Source organism: Lagopus muta, chromosome 4 (assembly GCF_023343835.1).
Source record: "Lagopus muta isolate bLagMut1 chromosome 4, bLagMut1 primary, whole genome shotgun sequence".
Classification (NCBI taxonomy): Eukaryota; Metazoa; Chordata; class Aves; order Galliformes; family Phasianidae; genus Lagopus; species Lagopus muta.
The window spans coordinates 20,512,121-20,537,205 of record NC_064436.1 but is presented as its reverse complement, the minus strand read 5'-3'; the positions used below and the strand labels follow the sequence as shown (position 1 = coordinate 20,537,205).

General features: G+C 38.4%; 2 protein-coding genes across 5 annotated transcripts in view; one reads left to right on the top strand and one right to left on the bottom strand.

The window, feature by feature from the left end:
* The window catches only part of ENPP6 (ectonucleotide pyrophosphatase/phosphodiesterase 6), a 206,197-nt gene that overhangs the window by 13,851 nt on the left and 167,261 nt on the right, over positions 1 to 25,085 (bottom strand). The gene's annotated exons all lie outside the window — the stretch shown is intronic.
* Positions 63 to 25,076, top strand: TRAPPC11 (trafficking protein particle complex subunit 11). The gene is made up of 29 exons (XM_048942093.1): positions 63 to 376; positions 1,028 to 1,197; positions 1,617 to 1,687; positions 2,821 to 2,935; positions 4,726 to 4,825; positions 5,562 to 5,635; positions 5,850 to 5,946; positions 6,707 to 6,840; positions 7,179 to 7,326; positions 7,786 to 7,879; positions 9,142 to 9,221; positions 9,300 to 9,378; positions 9,479 to 9,533; positions 10,875 to 11,020; positions 12,472 to 12,533; positions 12,642 to 12,774; positions 13,429 to 13,559; positions 14,055 to 14,210; positions 15,391 to 15,578; positions 16,244 to 16,392; positions 17,911 to 18,032; positions 18,687 to 18,806; positions 19,162 to 19,227; positions 19,330 to 19,486; positions 20,768 to 20,876; positions 21,510 to 21,601; positions 22,409 to 22,542; positions 22,914 to 23,081; positions 24,136 to 25,076. Exons 1-29 carry the CDS (start codon positions 173 to 175, stop codon positions 24,178 to 24,180), a joined length of 3,399 nt encoding a protein of 1,132 aa, XP_048798050.1. The 5' UTR covers positions 63 to 172; the 3' UTR covers positions 24,181 to 25,076.

Here is a 25,085-nt window from a genome sequence, read left to right as displayed (position 1 = left end):
CGGAGCCGCGGGAGCGCCGATTGGTCAGTTTTGCCGTCCGTCTCCCGGCCGGCACCAGCTTCCTGAGGCGGCGGCCCGCCCCACCTCCCGTGATCGTCGCCGGTGCCGGCGCTGCCGGGCGCCCAGCTGCAGCTCCGGCCTCCAGCTTCGGCCGGGGGCTGTGGGGAGCGGGATGACTCCGAGCCAGTGGGACTTGCCGGTGGAGCTGTGCTGCCGGCCTATGGCCTTCGTCACCCTCACCGGCCTGGACGTGGTGTACAACGCCGTGCACCGGGCCGTGTGGGACGCGTTCTGCGCCAACCGGAGGGCCGACCGCGTCCCCATCTCCTTCAAAGTGCTGCCCGGCGACCACGAGTACCCCAAGTGCCGGACGAAGGTAGCGAGCGGCCGGGGCCGATCCGAGGGCCGATTCCCGTGGAGGCAGGTTGAGGGAGCAGGGCTTGTTGGGCGCGGAGAAGAGAGGGCTCCGGGCCTTCCGGTACCTAAAGAGAGCTCGCAGAAACGTGGGGAGGGCTCTTCTTCATCGGGGAGTGCAGTGGCGGCTCCAGGGGTTTCGAACTACAAGAGGGGAGACTTGGATTGGATACCAAGAGGCCGTTCTGTGCTGGAACTGCTGCACGCAGCTGTGGCTGCCCCATCCCTGGAGGTGCCCGTGGTTGGATGGGCCCCGGGCAGCCCGAGCTGGTGGGGAGCACCCAGCCCATGGCAGGGGGTGGGGAGCTTTGAGGTCCCCTCCGACCCAAACCGTTATATGCTTCTACCATTCGGTGCTTAACCTTTTTTGCCGAGTCTGCCTGGTACCTGTTGTCATTTGTTGGGTGCTATCTTGGCGCTGGGCCCTGTTGCTGGGGTGTGAGGTGCGTCTTACTTGATAGGAAGAAAAGGCTTGAAGGGAAGGATTGTAAAGGAAAGTTAAGAAACCTAGCCTCAAAGGCCGAGAATGTGCTGCCAGTTCCTCTTTTCCCCTATGCTAAAACAGATAGTGAATGGTTTTAGTAGACTGTTCTAATCGCCTCAATATTTTCAGAGGACCTCCTACGAGTGGTATATTCCAAAAGGGATCCTGAAGACAGGTTGGATGAACAAACACCTGAATTTAGTTCCTGCACTTGTGGTGGTGTTCTATGAACTGGACTGGGATGAACCTCAGTGGAAAGAAAAGCAGTCAGAATGTGCCACTCGGGTTGAAATTGTCAGGTAGTGCTCCATCTCCTTTATAAGGTGCTACAAGCATTTGGTGAAGTGTAAATTGTGGAGTCTTTTCTGTGCTGTAAAACATTTACATATATAATCTTCTTGTATGCAAATTAAGGGGATCTTGACTTTTGCTTTTTAATGTACAGCTACAAGTAAAGGAATTTTTTGTATGGCTTATTTGGTAAAGTACTTAAGTAAAAACAGCTTCTGAAGTGTTGTTTGCTAAACTCAATACAATTATGCTTATCTTGATGAAGGGGTGAGCACCATGTTCTGTCGATGATGTGGCGTATTCTCTTCAATTTTATTTCTTATGTAGCATGCTTTCATTGCTTCTGTGTAGACTGAAATGGAACTTTTATCTGATTATTCACAAATATGAAGGGAAGCCTTAATGAGCTGTGTTATTTTTATTCTAGGCAAAGTTTGCAAGGAAGAAATACAAAAGTTGCTGTTGTCCTGATTCAGAAAAAAACTCCATTACCTCCAGGTACTGGAAAGCCTTGTATGTAATTGTAATGATCTCATTTTTCAGAAAGGCTGACTGAGCTGACTGTAGTCTGTTGCATTAACTGCAGTTTGTGATATGATGTCATCTGAACACAAAATACATTGAGGCTGCAGGGAGATGCTGCTAAGTGCAGTTGAAAAATGTGTGAAACTTTCATCCTTAATTACTTACTCTCAGATCTGGCCCATCTGTTGATACTATGTATCAAAAATGGTTTGTTAGTGTAGTGCCCACAACAATGTGTTTTCATAGTAAGTTGTATTTTAAAGCTTACTTGAGATCAAGAGAAAGTGAGAGGGCTGAGAGCTGGGTGTAGAAACCTTTGGTTGAACTCTGTATTAATCAATGAAACTTTGAAGCATGAGAGAAGACAGCTTGTGATTTTTCATGCATGCATTCTTAGCTAGCATTGGGAAGTGCTTTTGTGCTTGGTATGTTGTTGAGTATTCTTTGAGTGCCATTTTTGAGTGAACTTAAGCAAAATATAAAGCTTCTTTCCAGCCATCTCTGCTGCTTGCTACATTTTCCCTCTCTGTGCAAGAACTTCCTTGGAAGAGGTAAATGCTGTGGAAGTCACATCTTGAATGATCCTTTCCTACACCAACTTTGGATGTGGTGGGGAAGTCGTCATATTTCTCAGATGGCTGCTACTCTTCTCTGGATTTGAAGAAAATCCAATGTTTTTTATGTTGGACTGAAGAAGCCTTTTAATGTCGAGATCCAAAGTAGGGAATGTAGAGGGAAAACACGAGTCGAAGTGGGGCGGTGAAACTTGATGTGTTTTAATTTTTTGTTTTTCTAGAACCACTGTTTCAGCTCTAGGTGCATATTTGCAGTGTCAGGCAAGCCATTATTTTATTTAAGGTAGAAGATATTCAATTCTATGAGGCAGATCAGAAATTTAAGGAAAGGAATAGTCATACTTACACCTTGGTGCTAGATAAACCGCTCCTAGTAGGTTTGTGTAATGTGGTCCCCTGGATGAAGCATTCAGAAAGAACTAAGAAGGAATTTGTTAGATTTTCTTGTACCTTGAACTGATTGAGATTTTGGAGGTCACTTGACACTGCAACACCACATAGTGTTACCTGTGATTTTCTTGCCTTCGCTAGGGGAAGACGTTATTGCATCAGAGAGGGCAGCAGCTTTATGTAATGCTTGTGACCTTTCTGGAAAATCCCTCTTTGTGCTTCCACACACTGATCATCTTGTTGGCTATATTATAAGGTAAGCAACTGTAAATCACTGCTTTGCTCTGTGTGGCAATGGAGATGGTGAGAGTTGACAGGCTGAGATGATGGCTGTCTGGCATGCTTTCTGTAGAGCAGCACTGTGTGTTTCATCTGTTCACTGGAATTCTTCCTGTTGTTCTGCAAGCTGATGAATCCCTCAGATCTCCCCCTTCTAAGTGGGGTTGAGTTATGATGTCAGAGATGTTGCTCTGTGGGCTTCCAAAGAAATATCGTTAAGTATCTGAAGATGTTCCCCTCTTCATGGCAGATAAAGGGAAAGCAGGCTTTTCTACTTCTTTCATGGTTTTATCAGTGATTCTGATTTTTTTTTTTTTTTTTTTCCCCTCAAATGTTTTGTTAGTTGTAACTCTATAAGCAAATATTTGCACTTCTTTTTCTCCTCCCCACCTCCACTTCCTGGCAGTATAGATATCTTGGTATTTGTACTAAGTAGTAATTTTCTGAGTGCAAATACTATCTTTGTCATTTCTTTACATTCATCGCACTTCTTATTTTAACATATACAGAGTGTATAGCTTCAAATAAATTACCAAGACCTTTAAAACAAACAAACAAACAAAAAAAAAAAAAACAAAAAAACAAAAAAAAAAACAGAGCAGGGAAGAGAGTCTAAAAACACAAGCTCAAACCAAGGCAATTCATTACTGTTTCCAGCTTTTTGAAGGTAGGGCTATATTGTTAGGGATGAACAGCTCATTATACTCAACTTTTTTTTTTTTAATGTTTATAAATTCATGTACAGAGTTTCTGATTCTAGTTGTATTGACATTTTTTGTAGTGGTAAAATATACTTATTTTTGAAGAAAAGACTCTCCTTCTCCCTGTGGGCTGATCTGTCTTATACAGCTGCTACATGGTGCTAACATAAGTATGCTAGGCACTTATAATTTATCATGCTTTCCTTTTTTTTTTTTTTGGTCTGAACTTACAGTTGTTCAGTGCTCTGTTCTTTTGTTTCCATCCCCGTCCTCTCTGTGGTGTGGCACATAGAACATGAGTTGGGATCTCCTTTAGCCTGTAGCCATAGTCATCCCTTCTCAGCTAAATCACAGCTCTGGTACTTCGTCCTTTATTCTCTACCTGTGGCCCTGCTATGGAATGCATTTCTTTCCTGTTCTCTGATATTTTTTTTTTCTCTGGATGATTTTACTCTTTGTCCTGATCATGCAGCATATACTTGAGTCCTCTTTCACCTCGTACTGTATTCAGTGCTCTGGGCCTTTTTGTCTCTCTTCTTCCCCCGTGACTTGTCACTGGGCTCTTTATCTTGTGAACACAAGTTTGACCTGGTCTTTGCCTTCATAATCTTCTTACCCTATATAACATTTTGCCTTCCATTCCTCCCTCCCCCATTTAGCCCAGACAAGAAAAGTTTTGACCTCCTTATCTCAGGAGCCTCTGCAAGGTTTGCTTACTCTGACTGAGGGATCTCCATTTTCTATTGCCTTGCAAAATCCTGGCAGCTTATCAGTGGACTTTCTCACCTTAAATATCAGAGATTGTTGTGCTAGAAATCAATACATGAAACTCTCAAAGCTCCTTTGTTTTGTGCCACATCTCCGTGAGGTTTTGTGTGAAGAGTTTTCATCTGCGTGCACTTACTGTGTGTGGTAACTTACAGAAGATTGTAGTAATATTTCAAGCTATTTCTGCCAAGCTTAGGCATAAGCATGATTTAAAGTAACTTACTGGGAATACTGGGAAGTTACTCAGATTCCTTGTATGTGAGAGAAACAGTGAAACTTATGAGCAACTTTGTTGCAGATTGGAAAATGCCTTCTATGAGCATGCACAGACATACTATTACACAGAAATAAGAAGAGTCAAATCTCATAAGGAATTCTTGAACAAAACCACTCACCAGGTAATGTTACTTCAGTTTTGCAGTATTATGCAAGTTGAATTGCACATTGAAACAGGAAAATAAGGGCTGTTTTTCTGCTTAAACGTTTTTATTTCGCTCCTTGCCCCCATCCAATTTAGAAGTCCTTCTCTCTTGGTGTAGCAAGTTAATTGGCTTTTCTTCTGTAAGATAAACTTTGATTTTGATTGGTTTTGCTGCAGTTTTTGTCTTCCTTGCATCTTGAAGAAAGAATCATAGCCCAAAAATGAAGTTCTCTAATTTCCAAAGAACAACTATGTATATGATTTAGCCAATTTGAATGTAGTATCCTCTTAACAACCTGTGGGAAGTTATATCTTTAGCAGCTTCAAACTTGAACTCTGTGTTTAGCTTTTGCTTTTTAATTGTCAAATATTTACTTAGGTGCACAACTGCTGTTGTGGTTGCCAGCCTCCCTCTTTCTCATTTGGAAGCTGGGATCCAACAGTCATGTTCTGAACAAACATGTTAAAATTTTGGGGTGTTACAAAGCTTCTCTCCTTTTCCAGGCTGAGAAGCTTAGTGCAGATTCAGTCTGTTGGAGACTGATTAGTGCTGTGTCATGGTGGCACAGAGAACTAGGAAATAATTGCACAGGCAATCTTTAAAGCCAGTGGCTCTGTTCTGTAAACCTCTGAAACTATCAACTGTATCTGATTTGTAGTTAAAAGACATGTTCAGATGATTGTGAATGATGTATGCTGGTTGTGTTTTGCAGCTTCTATTTGTTAGACACCAGTTCAAAATAGCATTCTTCAGTGAGCTGAAACAGGATACGCAGAATGCTCTCAAGTAAGGCTTGTGTAGTCTTCCCCCATCCTCTCAACCCCAAATTATCTGCCTGTAGCTTAGCATTGGATACTTTCTCAAATGCAAAATGAGTTAAATGTGTAAGTAAGAGATACCTTCTTAACTGGAAAGGACTCTGTTTTCTGATGTAAGTAATCATGTTCTTGTATTGTATTATCTTGTATGAATTCACTCTAATTTAAGTATTTATACTTAGAAATTACAGGACTGCATATAATCTTGTACATGAGTTGAGGGCTCATGAAACAAACATGCTGGAAATCAAGACCATGGCAGGATTTATAAACTACAAGGTAACAAGCGTTCATTCTCATCTTCAACAGCCTGTACTTAAAATAAGTAAATAATTTAATTACTTAGTGCATCTTTAATGTATAAACCTTTTAGTGTTCTGTTTTGTGGGGTTTTTGTTTGTTTTGTTAAGGAGGTAGTTTAGAAACAGCCATCAATGGGGCACAAGTTACACTCAGACTCGCAAAGACTGAATTCCACACAAAAAGATCCTTAACTGAAAATGAGTATCTGGAGGATTTACAGTTAATTTGATATGCTGTCATTTTGAAGACTGGACCCCTTTAGTTCTTTCTTTGTGCAGGGGGCATGAAAATAAGAGTTACTTGTTTCTTGAGTATTTTTGTTATAAACTTAAACCACGGTAGTTTAGTTATTCCTTCTTTGGAAAGTAAAGTAATCCTTTAAGAATCAGATCATATTTTGCTGACATTCTGGGGAAATTTAAGTGAGGCAGTACTTTCATGCCATTCTAAATGATCCTGAGGTTGGACTCCATCAAATTCCACCTCTCCTTCTTGAAATGACTACAGGCAAAGTTAATGTTCTTCCTAGTGACTCTGCAGCCCCATCCTGAATTGGCTGAGTTTTCTTCTATTGGTTATTTGAGGGAGAAGGGAACAAAGATAACGTTAGATGCAACAGAGAACCACATGGCTTCAGGTTTCACTTTACATCTGTTTTTCTTCCTCATTTCCTGTGCTATTTGAACTCTTCAGAAATACATTAAGTTAGTATAGATTGTGTTTTTGTTTCTTCTAGATCTGTCGCCTCTGTTTTCAACACAATACTCCACTGGATGCAATTGCTCAGTTTAGGAAACATATAGACTTATGCAAGAAAAAAATAGGAAGTGCTGAACTGGCTTTTGAGCATGCTGCCTGGATGTCTAAACAGTATGTTTTTGCTTAGTAATGTTTGTTTTACCTCCTACGTATAACTTTCTGAAGCTCACTGTTTTGTCTGGGTAAGATAAACTCTGAGCTCTTTATGAACAAGTGCACCTCTTTCTTACATAAAAGCTGTGTGCTTTGATTTTGTTTTGGATCGATTATCATTACCTTTTCATGGGGAAAGAGCAGGGTATGCCAGAAATGCAGCTGTAGAAATTAAATGCAAAAATTCAGAGAAACGTTGTCTGTCTTAAGACTAACCAGAACTTTTAGCTGAAATGCCCCTTTTGGTTCATGTTGCTGTTCTGTACCTAAACTTAATTATAAAAATATTTTTATAGGTTTCAAGCTTTTGGTGACTTGTTTGATGAAGCAATTAAGCTGGGCTTGACAGCAATTCAAACTCAGAATCCAGGTTTCTACTACCAGCAAGCTGCCTACTACGCTCAGGAGCGGAAACAGCTAGCGAGTATGCTTTGTAACCATGATGTAAGTTGGGAAGGGAAAAACTGCTTTGCAGGTAACCAAGTAGTGAATTACCTAATGTTATTATTCTCAAATTGTAGCAGAATATTCTGTAATACATGTTAACAAAAAAGAAAGAAAGATTATTTCTTTTCAAATGCTTACTAGCAATTACTTGTTAGATTTTATATTGTTAAGATTATTATCATGAACAAATGAATTACTGTTTATCTTAGTAAAAAATTATTTTGATATGTCTAAAATAGTTAAAATATCTTTGGGTATATAAAACCTTATTGTTTTGTTTTTCCAGTATACTTCTCTATACTTCCACTTGTATAAAAATACTACTGTGTACTGCCAGGTTAAATTTTAAAGGAAGCTCCTTTTGTGTGCCTGCCTATACTGAAGCGTCAAAACACTTTTAATGCTTTAAAACAAAGTATAAAGCTGTTTTTATGACCATATTTGCTAAATTTACAGTCCTCTGTGGTATATCCCAACCCGGATCCCTTGGAAACACAGACTGGAGTGCTTGACTTCTATGGGCAGAGACCATGGCGGCAGGGGACATTAAGTACGTTTTGGTGTCTTGTATCTGTTGAGTTCTGGCAAACACTTTTGGACTCACTGGCACTACCAACTAACTTAACAGGCATAAGCACGTAATCCCTTTTCCACAGAGCAAGATGTAGGGCTGAGAACTCACTGTTGTGTTAGTTGGTGATGTGACGTTCAGTGTCACATCACCAGATGTCAACTGGAAGCTCAGTGAATGTTTGATCTAACAAACTTAAAAAAGAATGTCAGGCTTATGCAGAATCGGGTATTCAGCAAAACTGCTTAGGCCATACTGAAGTGCTGCTGCTGTTTGTAGTGCTGACTTGCAATCAGTGTGCTGCAATGAATGTGTTCCTGGGAAAGAGACAGTGGAGAACTGGCAAAAGTAACAGTGTTCCTGAATTGAATTGCTGTAAATTCATCATTCCATCGGTTCTTGTCAGCTGTAGATTTTTTTTTTCTTGAATATTTGTGATTTTTTTTTTTAAATTGGTTTGAGAGGATATCATGACTAGATTTTCTTCTAAGAAGGGAATTTGTTCTTTTCTTGCTAAAGTAGTAGTTTTATCTGGAGTTCAAATATATGCATATGTATTCATGCACATATTCGTATTTATTCATGCATAATATATTTATATATGTTTATGGTTGACTAATTTTTTTTAGCTGCCTTCCTTTTCTCTCTGGCTGTCTTGTCTCCTATTCTTTATTCCTCTTTCTTTTGGGCACTGTAACTTTTTCACTGTCCTCTTCTTTCCTGTTCTGTAAGTACATTAGTATGACCTGTTCTACCTTCAAGTGTTACTGTTTGAAAATGTTGAAGTCTACTGCCAGAGTTAAACAGTTCAGATGAAGAGAAACTTTACCTGCTAAGCTGTTTATGATTCTGGGTTCAGGCAAGGGTGTGCGGTCTCTTGAAATATGAGCTTGAATTCTTACTTGAGATAATATAGGAAAGGAGCTACAGCTTTTTTTAACATGTGCTAAATACTAATAAATGCGATCTAAAGACTTGGTTAACTTACTCAAAAACAGGAAAACATAGTAGCTTCAGGCCACTTCTTTTGAGCAAGATGGGAGCTATTTCATCCAGACTTTGTCTTCTAGAGCAAGGGAGATAAGTCCTTAGTGTTGTATCCATCTCCTAGGAAACAGAATGTTTAAGGACTTGAGTGTGTTTGCATTGGACCTTGTATTAGATGTCTCACCACAAAAATAGTTCCCTTCAGGCCTGAAGACAAAACTCCAGTGTCATGGATTATTCACTGTCTTATGCAGGCTTTGATCTTTCTGATCCTGAAAAGGAGAAGATGGGGATCTTATCTCTCCAGCTGAAAGAAAGAAATATCCTTCATTCAGTAAGTCTTATTCTATTGAAGTCTTTTTTGACATAACTCTAACATTACCTGTATGACAATATTAATTTTATCTGTCAGGAGCTAATAATTACCCTGTTGAGTAATGCTGTTGCGCAGTTCAAGAAATACAAATGTCCAAGGATGAAAAGTCACTTGAGTGAGTATAAGTAATCAGATGCATCTCTTAAATTCACTTTTACAAAGACTTTCAGCATTAGTCTGATCATATCTTTCTTGTTCATTTGTTTTTTAAACAGTGGTTCAAATGGGTGAAGAATATTACTTTGCTAAAGATTATGCCAAAGCTTTGAAGTAAGTACCTTCCCTGACTGCTGCTTTTACACGTTACTTTTCTCACTGAGATGTCCTGTCTTACTGATGTGGTGTAGTGTTGGAAGCTTATCTGAGATGCTGCAAGTACCTGTGTTTAATCAAAGCATGAGCTTTGAAGTGTATCAACTCAATTTCTACTGCAGAAAGGAAAGCAGATGTGATAAGTCAGTTGCTAGAATAGGATAGCTTCCAATGTAAATTGTGGTTGACAATTGCATTTGTGGCCAGGTCTTTATTATTGCTGTTTCACTCCCCAGGAATGATTTCTGAATTGAATTAATACAGAGTAAGGACTTTGAAGTTACAGAATTAAAAAAAAAAAAAAAAAAAACCCAAAAAACCTGGACTTAACTTTTGTTTTATGTAACAAGATAAATAGCAGAAAGATTTTCTTTTGGTGTCATTTTCCTATTAATGACTATAGAGCTGGGAAAGTTTAGTACTGAGGTGTACAGCTACTGGCTTTTCTGAAGGTGTCTTTTTAGTTCCTTATCTTTATTTTTAAGGGGAAACAGCCAAGATCATATTAAGTTGGAGCTCCTAATGTTTATGTTTCAAAGATCGCATATTCTGAAGAGTAGTTTGGGCTAGAAGAAATGCTTAGTGTTCTTACTAGCTAATTGGAAGCTATAAAAAGGAAAACAATAGGGTGGGATAAACAGATCAATTTGTATCAAGCCAGATTTTTGTGTGAACAAGGATGAGTTTTAAACAGGCACTCCTTTGTGATTAGGTGCGCATAAACTGTTTTTAAACCAAATCCTTTCTCTGCATTGTGAGTATTAAGTGAGAATTGCTCAGTGTTAAAGCTATAGTATGATGTCCAGGTTTGCCTGATAAAGATTTGTGTATGTTGGCTGGAGATCCTTGAAACCCTTGAAGGGAGCTGGACATGGAAAGAAGAATAAACATCTCAGCATGAGGAATGTTAAGATTCCTCAGTTTGGAAAGGGGCTTTTCTGTGTCTTTGGCTTGATTTCCTGGAAGCTTGTAGAGCACCCAGCACTTGTGTGTGTTTCTAATACAGTGCTAGACTATGGCTTGTCTATTCAGTTATTTTATTTCTTCTTTGTGTGAAGACAGGTGAGGCTTCCTATTTTCTTGTGAAAATTATTCTAGCCTGAGATAGAAAGTTCATGCAGTGTATTTCTTTACAGTAACTTTTACTAGGATATATGCTTCCATATACAAGCAGTTGGCTTGGATTTAATCTAGTGCTTGTTTTAGTAAAGATAATTTTTGTGTTAATGATAACAAATGAGTGTCATAAAATAGAGGAGTGTGTAATTTGTTTTTCCTCTCAATTTTAATACTTTGCAGGCTGTTAGACTATGTTATGTGTGAATATCGCAGTGAAGGCTGGTGGACTCTTCTCACTTCCATCCTGACGACAGCTCTCAAGTGTTCATACCTGATGGCCCAGATAAAGGATTATATAACATACTCTTTGGAACTATTGGGTAGAGGTACTGTGTTCAGAAATGTACTCAGTTTGCCTATGTAGAAAAATTGACGTACATACGTGCGTGGCAGTCTGACAAAGCATTGCCAGATACAGTGCTTACATTGCTTTGTATTAGACTGCAAAGGGTGTGTATATAGGTAAATACATGCCTGTGCTGATTTCTCATCTTAGATGCAGGAAACTGAGCTTTCATGCTCTTCTATTATAGCAGCCTTCCAGTAAGTAAAGGAGGCCTGCAAGAAAGGTGGGGAAGTTCTCATTTTTGGGGAATGTAGCGATAGGACAGGAGGTAAAGGTTTTAAACTAATAGAGACTAAACTGAGATTAGGTACTAGGGGGAAATTGCTTACACAGAGGGTGGTGTGGCACTGGAACAGATTGCCCAGAGTAGCTGTGGCTGCCCCATCCCTGAAGGTGCTCATCCAACCTGGGTTGGATGGTGGCCCTGGGCATCCTGATCTAGTGGGTGGCAACCCTGCTCACAGCACAGCTGTGATATTCAGACTTTTCTTTAGGGTCCCTTTGAAACAATTCAGTGAATTCACATAGACCCCATCAGGGTATCTGAGGCACAGAGCTTTGCTTCAGGCTGGCAGTTGTATTGCTAAAATTGTTAATAATAGAAAATCCCTGAGTTCTGTTGATGAGGATATGAAATTTAATATAGCTAAAAGGAGAAGTGTTTTCCACTAAGTAACAAAGCCAGGGCTTTTTTTTCCTGGTCTTCAAAATGACAAATATGCTCATCAAATCTTCTACTGGAATTCTGCTGGTAAAATATGCATACAGTATGTTTGAAGGAAAAAGTGTGGCTTAAAGTAGCTACTTGGTAGCTGGTTTTTATAATAGCTGCTACTTGACGTTGCAGAAATAACCCTTGCATGCCCTGATTTGCCAACTAATACCAATTTGAGGTTATGTGTGGTAGAAATGTTTTCTCATCTTTTGTTAGCTAGGCATGCTCTCCTGCTTGATATTAAGGAATAATAATTAAAACTACTCTGTTTTTCAAGGGAAGACCACTTATTTTTTAATTGGTCTATTTTTCCTCTGGTCACTGCCTTGAGCTGCTGTTTCTAATCTTATCCAAGTTTCCTTGTACTTCTCAGATATTTGTTCTCTATTTCACCTGTTCTTAAATAACAGTAACAAGAAGCTGTAGATATTCTTACCTAGGGAAAATCCCAAGAAATGTTATGAAGTGCTGGTCTAACCAAACAATATTTTACTTTGTTCTAATGAAAATAAGTGAGAACACTTGAAACAGAGGAACTTAAGAAAACAAAGTACTTTGTGGATGCACATTAAATCTGGGGGGCAGGATTTATTTTTTGAAATATTTTTTCCAAAATCCAAGTAAAAAGAAGTGTTTATTTTAAATTTGAAAATAAATAGTAAAATAACATGTTTCTGTGTTTGTAATCCTTGGTTTTGTTTTGTTTTGTTTGCTAGCATCTACTCTTAAAGATGATCAGAAATCTCGAATAGAGAAAAATCTGATCAAAGTTCTAATGGTAAGCCCTAAATCTCCTATTACCCTTTCACGTGTTCTTAAGAAGGGGATCAGTGTTTGGTAACCTATTTTTTTTTATTGTTGTTTATAACTTTCTATCTGGATACAGAATGAGAGCCCTGATCCTGAACCTGATTGTGATGCTGCTGCTGTGAAAGCATCACAAAAGTTGTGGTCTGACCGTGTTTCTTTGGCAGGCAGTAATGTTTTTACAATAGAAGTCCAAGATTTCATACCATTTGGTAAGTAATGAGTCTTCCAGCAAATTTACAGGAAGTTAAAAATAAATAAATAAACGTGAGTGTAGTTATCTCAAAGACACAACTAATTAGGATGAAATATACACTGTATATTAAAGTCAGCAAAAATATAAACCTTGCCAGCATTACTGTTCTTCATCTAAGTGACTAAGAAGCAATGGGAGGACCAGTGATCTCATTCTCAATGTAGACTACTGGAAAAAAATTGTTTTGAGCTTCATGTGTGGTGGGTGGACAAATCCTCTTAGTTTCCAGCTGTGGCCATCTGTGCCTTTATACATGGCGGAAGTAGTAAACTGTTTTTTGACAGACTTCTGTTCTTGAAACAGAACTCTGAGGAAAAAAGCAGAGTGTGTTCAAAGTGCTGCCTTCCATGGGAAGAGGGCATGAGGGAGCATTACCTGCAGAAGTGTAGTTAAGTGTCCAGGTTTTGTTTTCCTGCTCAATATCTGCTTCTGTTCCCCTTTGCAGCGGTTTCAACCAAGTGCTGACAAGTAGCTTTCTGTGACAGTGCAGGTAGCCAAACCTGCCTCACGTCTGCATAAACGCAGAACAATTCTTTTCAATAATTGTTAGGGGAAAGAGTGCTTCTGGAATTTAGTGGTGTAGTTTAACAACATTTTTCTTGAATTCTAGTGCAATGCAAAGCAAAATTCCTCGCTCCAAGTTTTCATGTTGATGTTCCTGTGCAGTTTGATATTTACTTAAGAGCTGACTGTCCTCATCCTATCAGGTTTTCTAAGCTCTGCATCAGTTTCAATAACCAGGTAATCATATTTTAGTTCTGACTTAATGAGAGAAACTTACGATAAGAGTAGAATACTGTCTGTTAGCCTTTTCAGCCAAAGAAAAATTATTTGTAGTGCTTTTCCAAAACCTGTGTTAGAAGTTCAGTTGCGAAGATGTCTTTTCTTTTTGCATTATCACTTTTGACTACTATATTGATATTCTGTTATCTTCCCAAATCCAGTTTGAATAGTAAAGTATCTCTGTTCTTCTGTAAAACTTCAAAATTATCCTTCTGAAACTTTAATGTCTTATTTCTTGTGGTGTTTTTGCATAAAGTTACACTAGTGAATGTCATCATTTTCACAAGAAATTGCATTGTGATGTACCTGCTAAGCCTAGCTTCAGTAATGAGAGAGACGTTAAGAACCATTATAGCTTTATCCAGTAACACAGAGCATTAATGTCTGCTATGCTAACATTAAAATGTCTCAAGTCTGTAACTACCAATGTTATTTGCCATGCTTCCACTACAGGATTACAACCAATACTGTGTGGTAGAAGAAGCTTATCAAAAAAGTGATATTCTAGAACAGTCGTCCCAAGGACCAATGTGCTTAGTCCCTGGTAAAACAAGGAAGTTCGCGTTCAAATTTGTTGCAAAAACTGAAGATGTAGGAAAGAAGATTGAGGTTTGTCAATTTATTGTACACCTTTCATACTTTTACAACTGCAAACCTACCTCTATAATCTGACATCAGTTATGAGTGACACTGCAGTTCAAAATGATTGAATTTCATTCTTGAAACCAAATGGCGAAAGGAAGTATAAAATTTTTTTTAATTGCAAATACCAAGAAAAACACAAAAAACTTAAGTATTATTTCAGGCTTTTAAAATGTGCAATACATCTGTGTGGGAATTGCTGAGTCACAGCCTGAACCTCTGATGGATCACCTGAGGGGAGCCATGAGTCAGCCAGAGGAGCACAGCTGAAGGCAATTCACCTGTGCTGCAGGAAGGGGTGGAGCCTGGCTGCACCCCTCCTAGACCTATTTAAGAGCTGGCTACCAGTGGGGAAGGATCTCTTCTGGAGATCTGCTCTGCTGGAGTTTTGTGAGTGAGCCCAGGATAGGGGTAAGCTTTCTATCTATTCTTTTTTTATTATTATAATCTGCTTTGCCTAACTCTCTTGTTTATTTCATAATTATCACATCTTGATATTCATTGATTATACAACATCATTCTTTTTTAAGAAAAGTGTATCTATATATATTTACAACTATGGAGTTGTGCCCCCACGTTGCACCCACTTGAGCCTGGATCCTTTTCCACTACAGTTTTTGATTAAATAAAAATTTTGTGGTGGTGAGGTGGTGTGACTTTGGTCAGCTAAGCCACCGGAAGTGTTTTGGCGATATATAGGTACAACTAAAATACTTATGTTAGAAGTCTGTTTTTACAACCACAGAAACATAGAATGGCCTGAGTTAAAAAGGAACTCAAAGATCTTCTAGTTTCACCCCCCCCATGCTGTGGGTGGGGTCACCAGCCTCTAGACCAGGCTGCTCAGAGCCACATCCAGCCTGGATTTGGAATGCTTCCAGTTATGGGCTGTCCATTATCTCTCTAGGCAACCTGTTCCAGTGTGTCACCACCTTCTGTGTGGAAAAATTTCCTCCTAATATCCAATATAAATCTCCTCTGTTTTAGTTAAAAACCATTCCCCCTTGTTTTACCGCTATCAACCCATGCAAACAGTCATTTCCCCTCCTGTTCATACACTCCCTTCAAGTACTGGAAGGATCACAATGAGTGATCTCAAATCACAACATTAGAAAGCTAACAGTGTGTTCAAACTTTTATCTATCAGATCACCTCTGTGGATTTGATCTTGGGTAGTGAATCTGGCCGATGTGTGATTCTGAACTGGCGAGGAGGAGGAGGAGATGCTGCTTCATCTCAAGAAGCATTGCAAGCAGCACGTTCCTTCAAGCGGAGGCCGAAGCTCCCAGATAATGAAGTTCATTGGGATAGTTTGGCTATTCAAGCAAGCACAATGTAAGTAAAAATTGAAAGACTTTTTGAGTCTTCTGTGAAGTCGTTATCACTGTCTAGGAGAAGATCATGTACTTGTTGGGACTTCTTAGTGTGAGCTTCTTAATATATCTTTGCGTAACTGGCGGAAGATAGATACTATCTTAATTCTTTATGACTTTTGAGCTTCCAGATAGCTAGAGATACAGCTAAACCTTACCTTAATCTCTGATCATGCCAAATATGCTTTAGTTCCTCTCCTCACCTAACTCTGGGCAGATTTTTGACATTTTTGTGCAAACCAGAAGCCATCATACTCACAAAAATGTATTCACAAGGAATCTTTTGTTGGAAAACAATCATTAATAACTAGGCTAACACTAACTAGGTCTATTCAAAAGAATGAAATCAGATTGCTGTTGGTGGGGGTGCTTCCTTATTTTCTGGCAGAAAATCTGAACTATTAATGCTTTCCAGTGGGCTTTCAATATTTTTAGTATATATTTTCAGTATTTCAGTATTTTTAAAATTGTCACCATCGTGCTGCTTCTCAGTAGTATTGTCTCCCAATTGAATAGCCCTGTAGTTGTCAGAACTGTCTGAACAATAGGCTGTTTCAATCTCTTTTAATTGAGGCTTAAACTCATTATTTAAGAAACATACAATAACTGAGTCTTTTCTCTTTAAAGGATTATTTCTAGAGTGCCTAACATTTCTGTTCAACTTCGTCATGAACCTCCTGCCCTGACTAATGAAATGTACTGTTTGGTTGTGACTATCGAGTCACATGAGGAGACAGTTGCCAAAGATGTTAAGCTTACTGCAGGTTTAAAGCCAGGTATTTCAGGTTATTTTGTTTAATCCAGCAGTATCCTAATAGATTCCTTGTTTTTTTTTGTTTTTTTTTTTTATGCAATGAGGAGACCTATAGTAAATGGTTCTCCTGCAGTAATTAAAGGCCAAGGCAAAGGTGAGTGTTGGGAATGATGAGATAATAGTGATAAGAAAGGCTAGCAGTCTCATTCAGTTATGGTTATCTCAACCTCTGCTTGTCAGTAGTGTTGCATTCATGAAAGATGGGTATTAGAAGTGTGAAAGAGAGCATAGAAGCTTTGGCATTCTTTCCTAATCCCTTATTTAATTTGCTCAGTGTTTACATTTTTATTTTCCTATGAGATTTTTCATTGATTTATTTTCTTGCTGAGGGGTAAGCATTAGACTGCTCTTGATGAACATGTTCTAAGAATAGGTCTACGTGGGTTTTCTTCTTTCCCCACTACCTTTCCCTCCTCCTCTCCTTCACCCTCCCTCCCCCCCACAAAGTCTGGGGAGCGGTGAAGAAGACAATATTCCTTTCATTGAGATGGAAACTATGCAAATATTGTTCCAGTTAGCTGGGTACAGCTATTACTGGCAGTTTTCAAGATGTGAAGACTAAAAGTGTATTATGAGTATGCCTATCTGTGGTTATCAGAAAAGGCAAAAATATTTTCTTAAGCTATTAGCATATAGGATGCAATGTGTGCTCTGAAATAGAACTACATTCCCTTTTAAATCAGTGGGGTGTTCTTTAAACTTAGTTGATATTTGGGCTTGGTTCCTAAAGCAGTGGGTAACAGTTGGTCTTTTTTTTCCCCCCCTCCCCTCTCCCTTTTGATCATGAATCCTAGCACTTGATGCACAAGGTCGTTATGAGCTTGCTGATTTTGCAGTAAGAACAATTAGAATTTGACACTTCATTTATAGTGAAGATAGTATATTTTCTGCAGCTGAAATCTTTTTGCAAGATGTGACTCATTTTGCTTTGAAATTTATCCAATGTGATTGCAGTAATGTTGTTATTCTAGTCAAGCCTTGACTGAAGAATAGTGGCATTTAAGATCTATGCATTTTTCCTACCTGTTCTCAATGCAGATATGGAAGAACAATTTTAAAAGGACTTAAAACCATTAAGTTGTACTTTTGAAAATGTAACAATCACAGAATTGTGAAACTTAATTTTTTTTTTTTCCACAAAAAATAAAAAGAAAAGCTAGGTCACATAGTTGTGATCATGTTGTATTTTGTGTACAGTAGGGAATATGTGGATAGGATTTCTTTTTTTTCTTCTAGCCTAAACAAAATGGGGAAAAAACTGCAGGATGTGAGCCCTGTGTTTAAAGAAAAAAAACCTAAGGTGCTGTCAGATCCCTTCAGTCTGTACTTCAGAAAGCTTCTCTCAACCAAATGACAATGCTCATTCCTAGTGTGTTGCTTTCTGAGCTGAATGTCCTATTCTTAGTTATTGCTTATATGCTTCAGTGATTGTAAGCCTGTGTGGAGATGTATAGATATGTAAGCCTGTCTTTAATCCTAGGGCAAGATGCCAACTTGACTCAGAAAACTCAAGTGACTCTTCGAGGAACAGACACATGTGATGACTCCTTTCCTGCATTGCTTCCTGATATCCCTGTAGGAGATCTGCAACCAGGGGAAAAGGTGAAAGCCTACAACCTTATTTCTATATCACAGTTAAGAAAATGGGGAGCAAGACTTCCATAACGTATTTAGTTTCCCCTCTCTGAGCTGCTAAATGAAATGCTCATGGCATAGTTTGCACAATGTTTACTTGTAATTTAGTATTCCTTCAACTAGATCACCTTTTTGGCTGGTCCAGGGATAGGGCATATTCTGGTATTGATGATACAGCTGAGAGGATATAAAATAAGGAGGCTTATCTCAACTATTAATTGAATTTACTAGCTACTGGGCAATGGATAATAGTTGGCAAGTGTGATTCAATTTGGAGTCAAATATGCAGATGCTATACCAAATTCTGGTTGTGGCTAGTTAGTCAGAAGTTGGGTATATTATGTTACATGGGAATGGTTCTTTTCTGGCACTGTTAAATAGCAGATGATCAATAGGGAAGCAACTGGAGCTGTATTACTCTAATGGAGATCTTATACTCTGTGGTTAAGATCATGCAGTTTAGGAGATAGTTAATGATCAAAATAATATCTATAATAACATTTACTGTACTGTTGCTCTCTTGGTCCAGATGAGATGATGATCTAAAGTTTTGGACAGTTCTAGGCCTAACTGATGTATCCTAGATATAGTATGGCTCATAATATTTCCTTCATTTTGCAGCTGGAAAAACCAATATACATTCGTTGTGGAACAGTTGGTGCAAGGATGTTTCTTGTCTATGTCTCTTACTTGATCAACACTACTGTTGAAGGGAAAGAAATCCTCTGCAAATGTCATCGGGTAGGGTACAAAGATGCTCCAGTTACTGAAGGCTCAGTCTTGAGGTTAAAAATGTCTTGCATTTTATTACTGTATCTCCAAGATGCTTAAAAGTATCTAGTAGATGGGGGCGTAGAGAGGCAAAATGATTCCCATACTGATCTAATTTAGGATGAGCAGCTTTGTAAGTGTAATCAGAATTTTTAAAAAGCTGCTGCTTATTCCCTATTAAAAAAGTAAAACATTAAATTAAAACCCTGGAAGAACTTAAAATGATGATGATTAAAAGTAGAATTGTATTAGTAACATTTGATGTTAGTTGCCTGAATGTAACTTACTCCCTCTTTTTCTCTGGCTCTTTTTGTTACCTACACAGGATGAAACTGTAACTATAGAAACAGTGTTTCCTTTTGACGTTGCCATCAAATTTGTCTCCACGAAGGTATGTGTTCTGAGAAGTTGTTGGTATTATGGAATTGTGCCACTTCTAATAGTCATGCCCTGTTTAGTGAGAAATAGCCAGGTTTTGTGTATGTCTTGACAGCTGGAGCACTTGGACAGAGTTTTTGTGGATATACCATTTTTACTGATGACAGACATCTTGAGTGCCTCTCCTTGGCCCCTCACTATTGTAACCAGCCAGCTACAGCTGTCAGCTTCCATGACCTCAGTAGATCAGCTGGAATCTTATGTAGAAAATGGTAAGTTTTCTTAGGTTCTTTTCTGTCATGAGGATATTTTATTTTTAATATTAATGTAAGTAGAAAGTAAGTGTGGATGACTTTTAAACAGGATTTGCTGATCAAACTCTAGAAGTAGCTGCTTAGCACTTTCTTCACTTACCAGCACACAATTTAAATGGCTTTAGGTTCAAAATGTAGTTCTGCTTCACAGTTGATCAACTTAAGAAAACTTGATAGGTGGAATCCAAATCCTAAGTACAAGAGATAAAAGGGAAAGCACCTGAGTACTTCTGATAAACAACAGATATACATTTGAAAGGTTTGGCAATATTTCCATTGTTCATGAACTTTGTATACTTTCAGTCTGAAATTTTGTATGTCCATGTTTCATGTGGATGAAACTGAAAAATGTAAAGCTAGATAATAGGCTAGACAGAACAATTAGAAGTAAAAATACTTTATATAAAGTGAACAGTGTGTAACTTTTAAAGCCAAGTAAATGGAGTACTTACAGCAGAACTGATTCAAAGACCTTCAAGAAAATGTTTTCAAATTTGCTGAGTTAATAGATAGAAAATGTTTATTTTATTTGAACTTTGAATGTGATCGGGGCAGCCTGAATGTCTGCCAAACTGAGGGGTAGCTGCATACCTACATATTCAAGAGCTTGCAAGACTGTAGTTCTAGAAATCAATAGTTTTCCCAGGTCCATTAGTCATCAGAGTATGATATTTCACCTTTAGCTCTGGCAGCTTAAGCTTCAAGTTGTTGCTCCTAAAGAGCTAACAGCCAGGAGGTACAAACCATTTCCTAGCAAACTAGCTATCCAGCTGCCTCGGTTTTATTGTTGTGATATTTTTTCCCCTTGCAGGACTTAACAAATAACAAAGTAATCTTTTAGTACTATTTTCTTTAAAAATCGATTGTGTTGGAGTATTGGCTTTTCATTTTAAAACATGCTAATGTCTCAGAATCTTCTGTGGAAGAGAAGTGTAGAGTTTGATCTGTTGCATGCCAAAAACAATTGCAAAATGAAATCTAAGTTGGCAAAGACTTGTTCTGTATCCACCTGGAAAATCCTCACAATGCAATCCAGAAAGTAAGCTGTCATATATTTGTATTTCCCACCCTTTTACGTGTTGGGATGCTTTACAGTCTTTATTGAATTTGTGTATGGTGTAGGTATAGATTTGCAGACCTTTGTCTGAATATTTGTGTCTGTATAATACTGACTGTTTAGGCTTAACGAGTGGTGTGTGAAGTATTGTGCATTGATTTTAAACAAAATCTTGCTGATAGTTGTCTTACAGACAGGTGAGAGTGCCAGTGAGTGCTTTTGCCTGCGATGTCCTCCAGTTACTAATAGTGGTGGAGTGGCAACTGGATGTTATATCATTTCCTGGAAGAGGTATGCAGCTCTTGGCCCAAATGGGGAGAAGCAGTCAGCTGCTTTGGTTTTTGAATGATGGTGATTTTTGGCTTTTTTTGTATTGGGTCTTCCTGTAACAAAGATTGTCTAGACTTCAGATCTTAGTAATAACCTGGTTAGGCTCTGGAGTAAATACCTATTTCACTTATTTTTATGTGGTTACAGTTTTAACGTTCCATGAAGCTTTATTCTTTGTAAGATCTTAGGTCAATTACAAAGCCTTCCACTGTGTTTTCACTAACCATGAAATATTTCACCTGAAGCCAAGTCAAAGTGGTAATTTGGAGAAAGTAAAATGAACAAACTTTTAAAATGGGAAAACTATTTTCCCTCCCTTGACTCCGGGTTTGTATTTGCTCAGTTTTCAAAGATAAATGCTCAGGTATATCTGTCTTCTCATTGTTTTGAATATAGAGCAGTTTAGTGTTCTTACTTGCCTTTCGCTATTTTATCTCAATGCAATGGCACTACTTGTGTTCACTTCAAACAAATATAAGGGGATTTTTTTTTCACCACTGAAATTACTGTAATTTTAGTTTTAGTCGTGTATAAGTGGTGATCCTTTAGCATACTCACTTATTGCATTGCCAAACGTTTGTTTTTCTTCTGCAGAAGTTCACCTGTGGAAAGTGTACCTGTTGTCAGTACGGTCATCACTCTGCCACACGTGATTGTAGAGAGCATTCCCCTCCATGTTAAAACAGGTAATATCAATTTGGTAACCTACACGTTCTGCCTAAAGGTTTTAAATCTTCCCAGGTAAATGAGTGCTACATTTTGCAGCATCAAATTTTGTACCTTGCATTTGCTGTAGCAAAAGGCAGGAAATTGGTGATGGGTTCTATGGGCTTAGTGAAAGAAATTGCCTTGAATGTGTGAATGTGCAGTTTCAAAAGACTACAAAGTTGTATTGCGTGGCAGCACAGGCCACATTACCTCTACTGACACAGCCTTCCCAGTAGGGTTTCTTTTGATGCCTTTGGCAAGAATTGTTCCATCCACCCACACCCTGGCCACTTCCCAGGAAAGAAACAGCCTGGAGAACTGGAGCTGCTTACGGGCAGGTGAACTGTTTCTCTTTTGGCACTCGACCTGCACAAGAGCAGAGCAGTAGTGCAGAGCTCATTGCACACACACAATTACTGTGATTTCTTCGTTTTGTTTTCACTTGCACTGATCTTCTGTCATTCTTTCCTGATGTATTTTGACTATCACAATATCTAATAGGTTTGGCAAGCTGAAGATAACTCAGCAGCAAAGTGGCTTTTTTAGTTAGCATTCCTGAATAGTGTGAACAGTCAGGAAGCTTTGTAACTAGGTACTGAGTAAGTGGAAAACCTAACAAATAAAGTTCTGATCCTTTTTTTTCCTTGAAAATCTCTTGAGAAATGTTGAAGATGTCTAGTTACTTTCTCATTTCAAAATCTTTACTGCTCTCTAGGCTTGCTTTTTTTGTGTGTGAAACTTTTAAATGTGCTTTTTTTAACTTTGAGATTACTTTCTTTTTAAAGATCTGCCATCATTTGGTCGAGTTCGAGAATCCCTCCCTGTGAGATATCACCTGCAAAATAAGACCAATTTAGTCCAGGATGTAGAGGTGTCAATGGAACCCAGTGACGCATTCATGTTCTCTGGCCTTAAGCAGGTATAAAAATGTCACATTTCCTAATCCTTTTGGTTTCACTAGTAGTGAAAAATATGTTGATTAGACTTGCACTGATGTTCAGTGATGACAAATTCATTTTGCAAATGTATGGTAAATTCTGTCTGGAAGGACACAACATGAAGACTCCTCATAAGAAAGGCCAGATGGAAGCCTGATTAGGAGCTATATGTCACATACTGAAACACCACGTTAGCTATGAACTGTAAGTTGTTAGCTTTAACTAAAAGAGGAGAGTAGTCGCATAGTTTACTTTGTCCAACTCAGAGGTTGGGAGTAATATATAAATAAAGCATAAATAGTAAACTGTTTGCCACAGAACTTACCTCTTTTTTTTTTTTCTCCTTTCTAAGATCCGATTAAGAATCCTTCCTGACACGCAGCAGGAAGTGTTATACAACTTCTATCCTCTGATGGCTGGATATCAACAGTTACCATCTCTTCATATTAACTTGCTGCGATTCCCAAACTTCACTAATCAGTTGCTCAGACGATTCATACCTACACACATCTTTGTAAAGGTAAGACTGTGAGAAGTGTTATGTGTTCAAAGGCTAAAGTTATAGAGGTTGAGCAACCTCTATGATTTGAGGCTCAGAAACACCGCAACACTCTACACCTCACTAAACTTCTGAAAACATATCCTCTCATGAATCACCCTCTCTAGATTTTCTTTAAGTATTGTGGATCTGAAGACAGCTTAATCAAGACAAATAGATCTTGTGCTTCTAAAAAAAAAAAAAGTACTTGATGTTTTCCTGCTGCAGTCTCCAGAATATTGTATTCACTTCTTAGTCAGACTCTGAGCAAGCAAGGAACCTGAAGAGTTTGTTTATATGAGTAGAGATGGACTTGTTCAGACGTCTGTAAGCCTGTTTTTCTAAGACACAGGCCTGGCATTCTTTCAGTTTTATTTCAGCCAAAAGAGATTGACAGCACATGTAAAAACTGAAGTTCTGCCTATCAGTGGCTTTTCTAGATTGGCTGTTGAGATGTCGTCTTAAGTCAATACAAGAGGCTTTTTTTTCTTCAAAAGCAGTGTTCTCACCATTCCTGTTGAATCTCTTTAGGGTTCAGAATGCTTATCCTTTTGCTTTAGAGTTGTCAGGGCCTCAAAGCACCTTGTTCTAAACCTTGTTTTAAGAGTGCATTTTCCTTTTTTTTTCCTTTAACTTTTTTCTCTCCATCTCTGATTTTGCCTAAACTGTTCCAAGAAGTTTGCAGTTTCATTCCTGTTTTATACATTATCAGCTTTTCATACTGCAGTACTCAAGTACTCCAAGCTCTAATCAGCAAGGCCTTGTGTAAAGTTGTTTGAATGTGTATGGAGATGCTCTTGACATTTAACAGGGCAGTTATAAGGAGCTGTAGCCTTAACAAAATACTCACTAGGCCAAACTCAAATTTCAGTTGGTTGTCATTCATATTTGTGCTACTTCTGGAAATCATTAGAAATAAGGATAGGCTTGGTTTCAGCACGCAAGTGTGGCACCACATGATGTATTGTGAAGTTAGTTTCATAAACTGTGTGGAAGATGAAGGCTGTTAACAGTCTTTATTCTTACTTTCTTAAAGCCTCAGGGTCGTCAAGCAGATGAAAACTCAATTGCAGCTGCATAACTTCAAGACTTGCACCTCTGCACTTAAAGAAGATGGGAAGTTGCACAGAATACATAATGCTTGCTTTGGAAACATGGCTTTGATCAAACCATAAGAATTATTTGTTTTTAATTACACCTCTTAACAGAACTAATATTTAAAACAAAAAGTCTTTCATAGACTGTCTTTAAGGAAGAAACATGGGGAAAACTTGGTGCTTTAACAGGAACGTTGTTTTGAAGGTAACTTTGAATGTCAAACTCTTAAAAGTATTACTTTCTAGGCACATTAAGTATCTTGAGTGTTTAAGTGAAGAAATACAAATCTCTTTTACCAAAACCAAAAGACATTTTCACAATTAACAGTAAGTTGAAGTGCTAGGCTTGCACTTTACAACACTGAAAATGATTATCCTTTACAAAAATGTGCTCTGTGCCATTTGCGTGAAGGGCAAAACAGGTTGTGCAGTAGCATATGAGTGACAAGTGATTAATTTGTGTTGTTGGGATTGAGTGGCTTGCTAGTTGTTAAAAAGGGTAAATCTGAAAGGCGTTTCTTCTGGGTAAGCCATACATCTGGGTTTGAGTACAGAAATAGCTGGTCTAATGAACAGATTCATTAATTCATAACAGGTGGACTGTCCAACCTCAACTTAATGTGGTTTTGAATTATTTTTGCACATGTCCAGATTGACAATGTCTTAATAGCCCCCTTCTGTGTCAAAAGAAAGACATTCTACTGTTGTACAGCTAGAGATGAACTGGTGTTTAAAATACAACAAATCCTGTACATATTTAAAAAGAACAAACAACAAACATTGTGAAAACTTCAGTTGTTTAACTTTCTAAATGACATTTTGCTTGGAGAATATCTTATTTATTGTCAAAGTGAAGTTCTAATAAATAGCTTGTAACAGAGTGCTTTTG

Coding starts and splice junctions, on each gene's coding strand:
- TRAPPC11 (XM_048942093.1), top strand. CDS start 173: ATGACTCCGAGCCAGTGGGACTTGCCGGTGGAGCTGTGCTGCCGGCCT. Junction 9,222..9,299: donor AAAGAAATATCCTTCATTCA/GTAAGTCTTATT, acceptor TTTATCTGTCAG/GAGCTAATAATTACCCTGTT. Junction 12,775..13,428: donor CCAAGATTTCATACCATTTG/GTAAGTAATGAG, acceptor CTTGAATTCTAG/TGCAATGCAAAGCAAAATTC.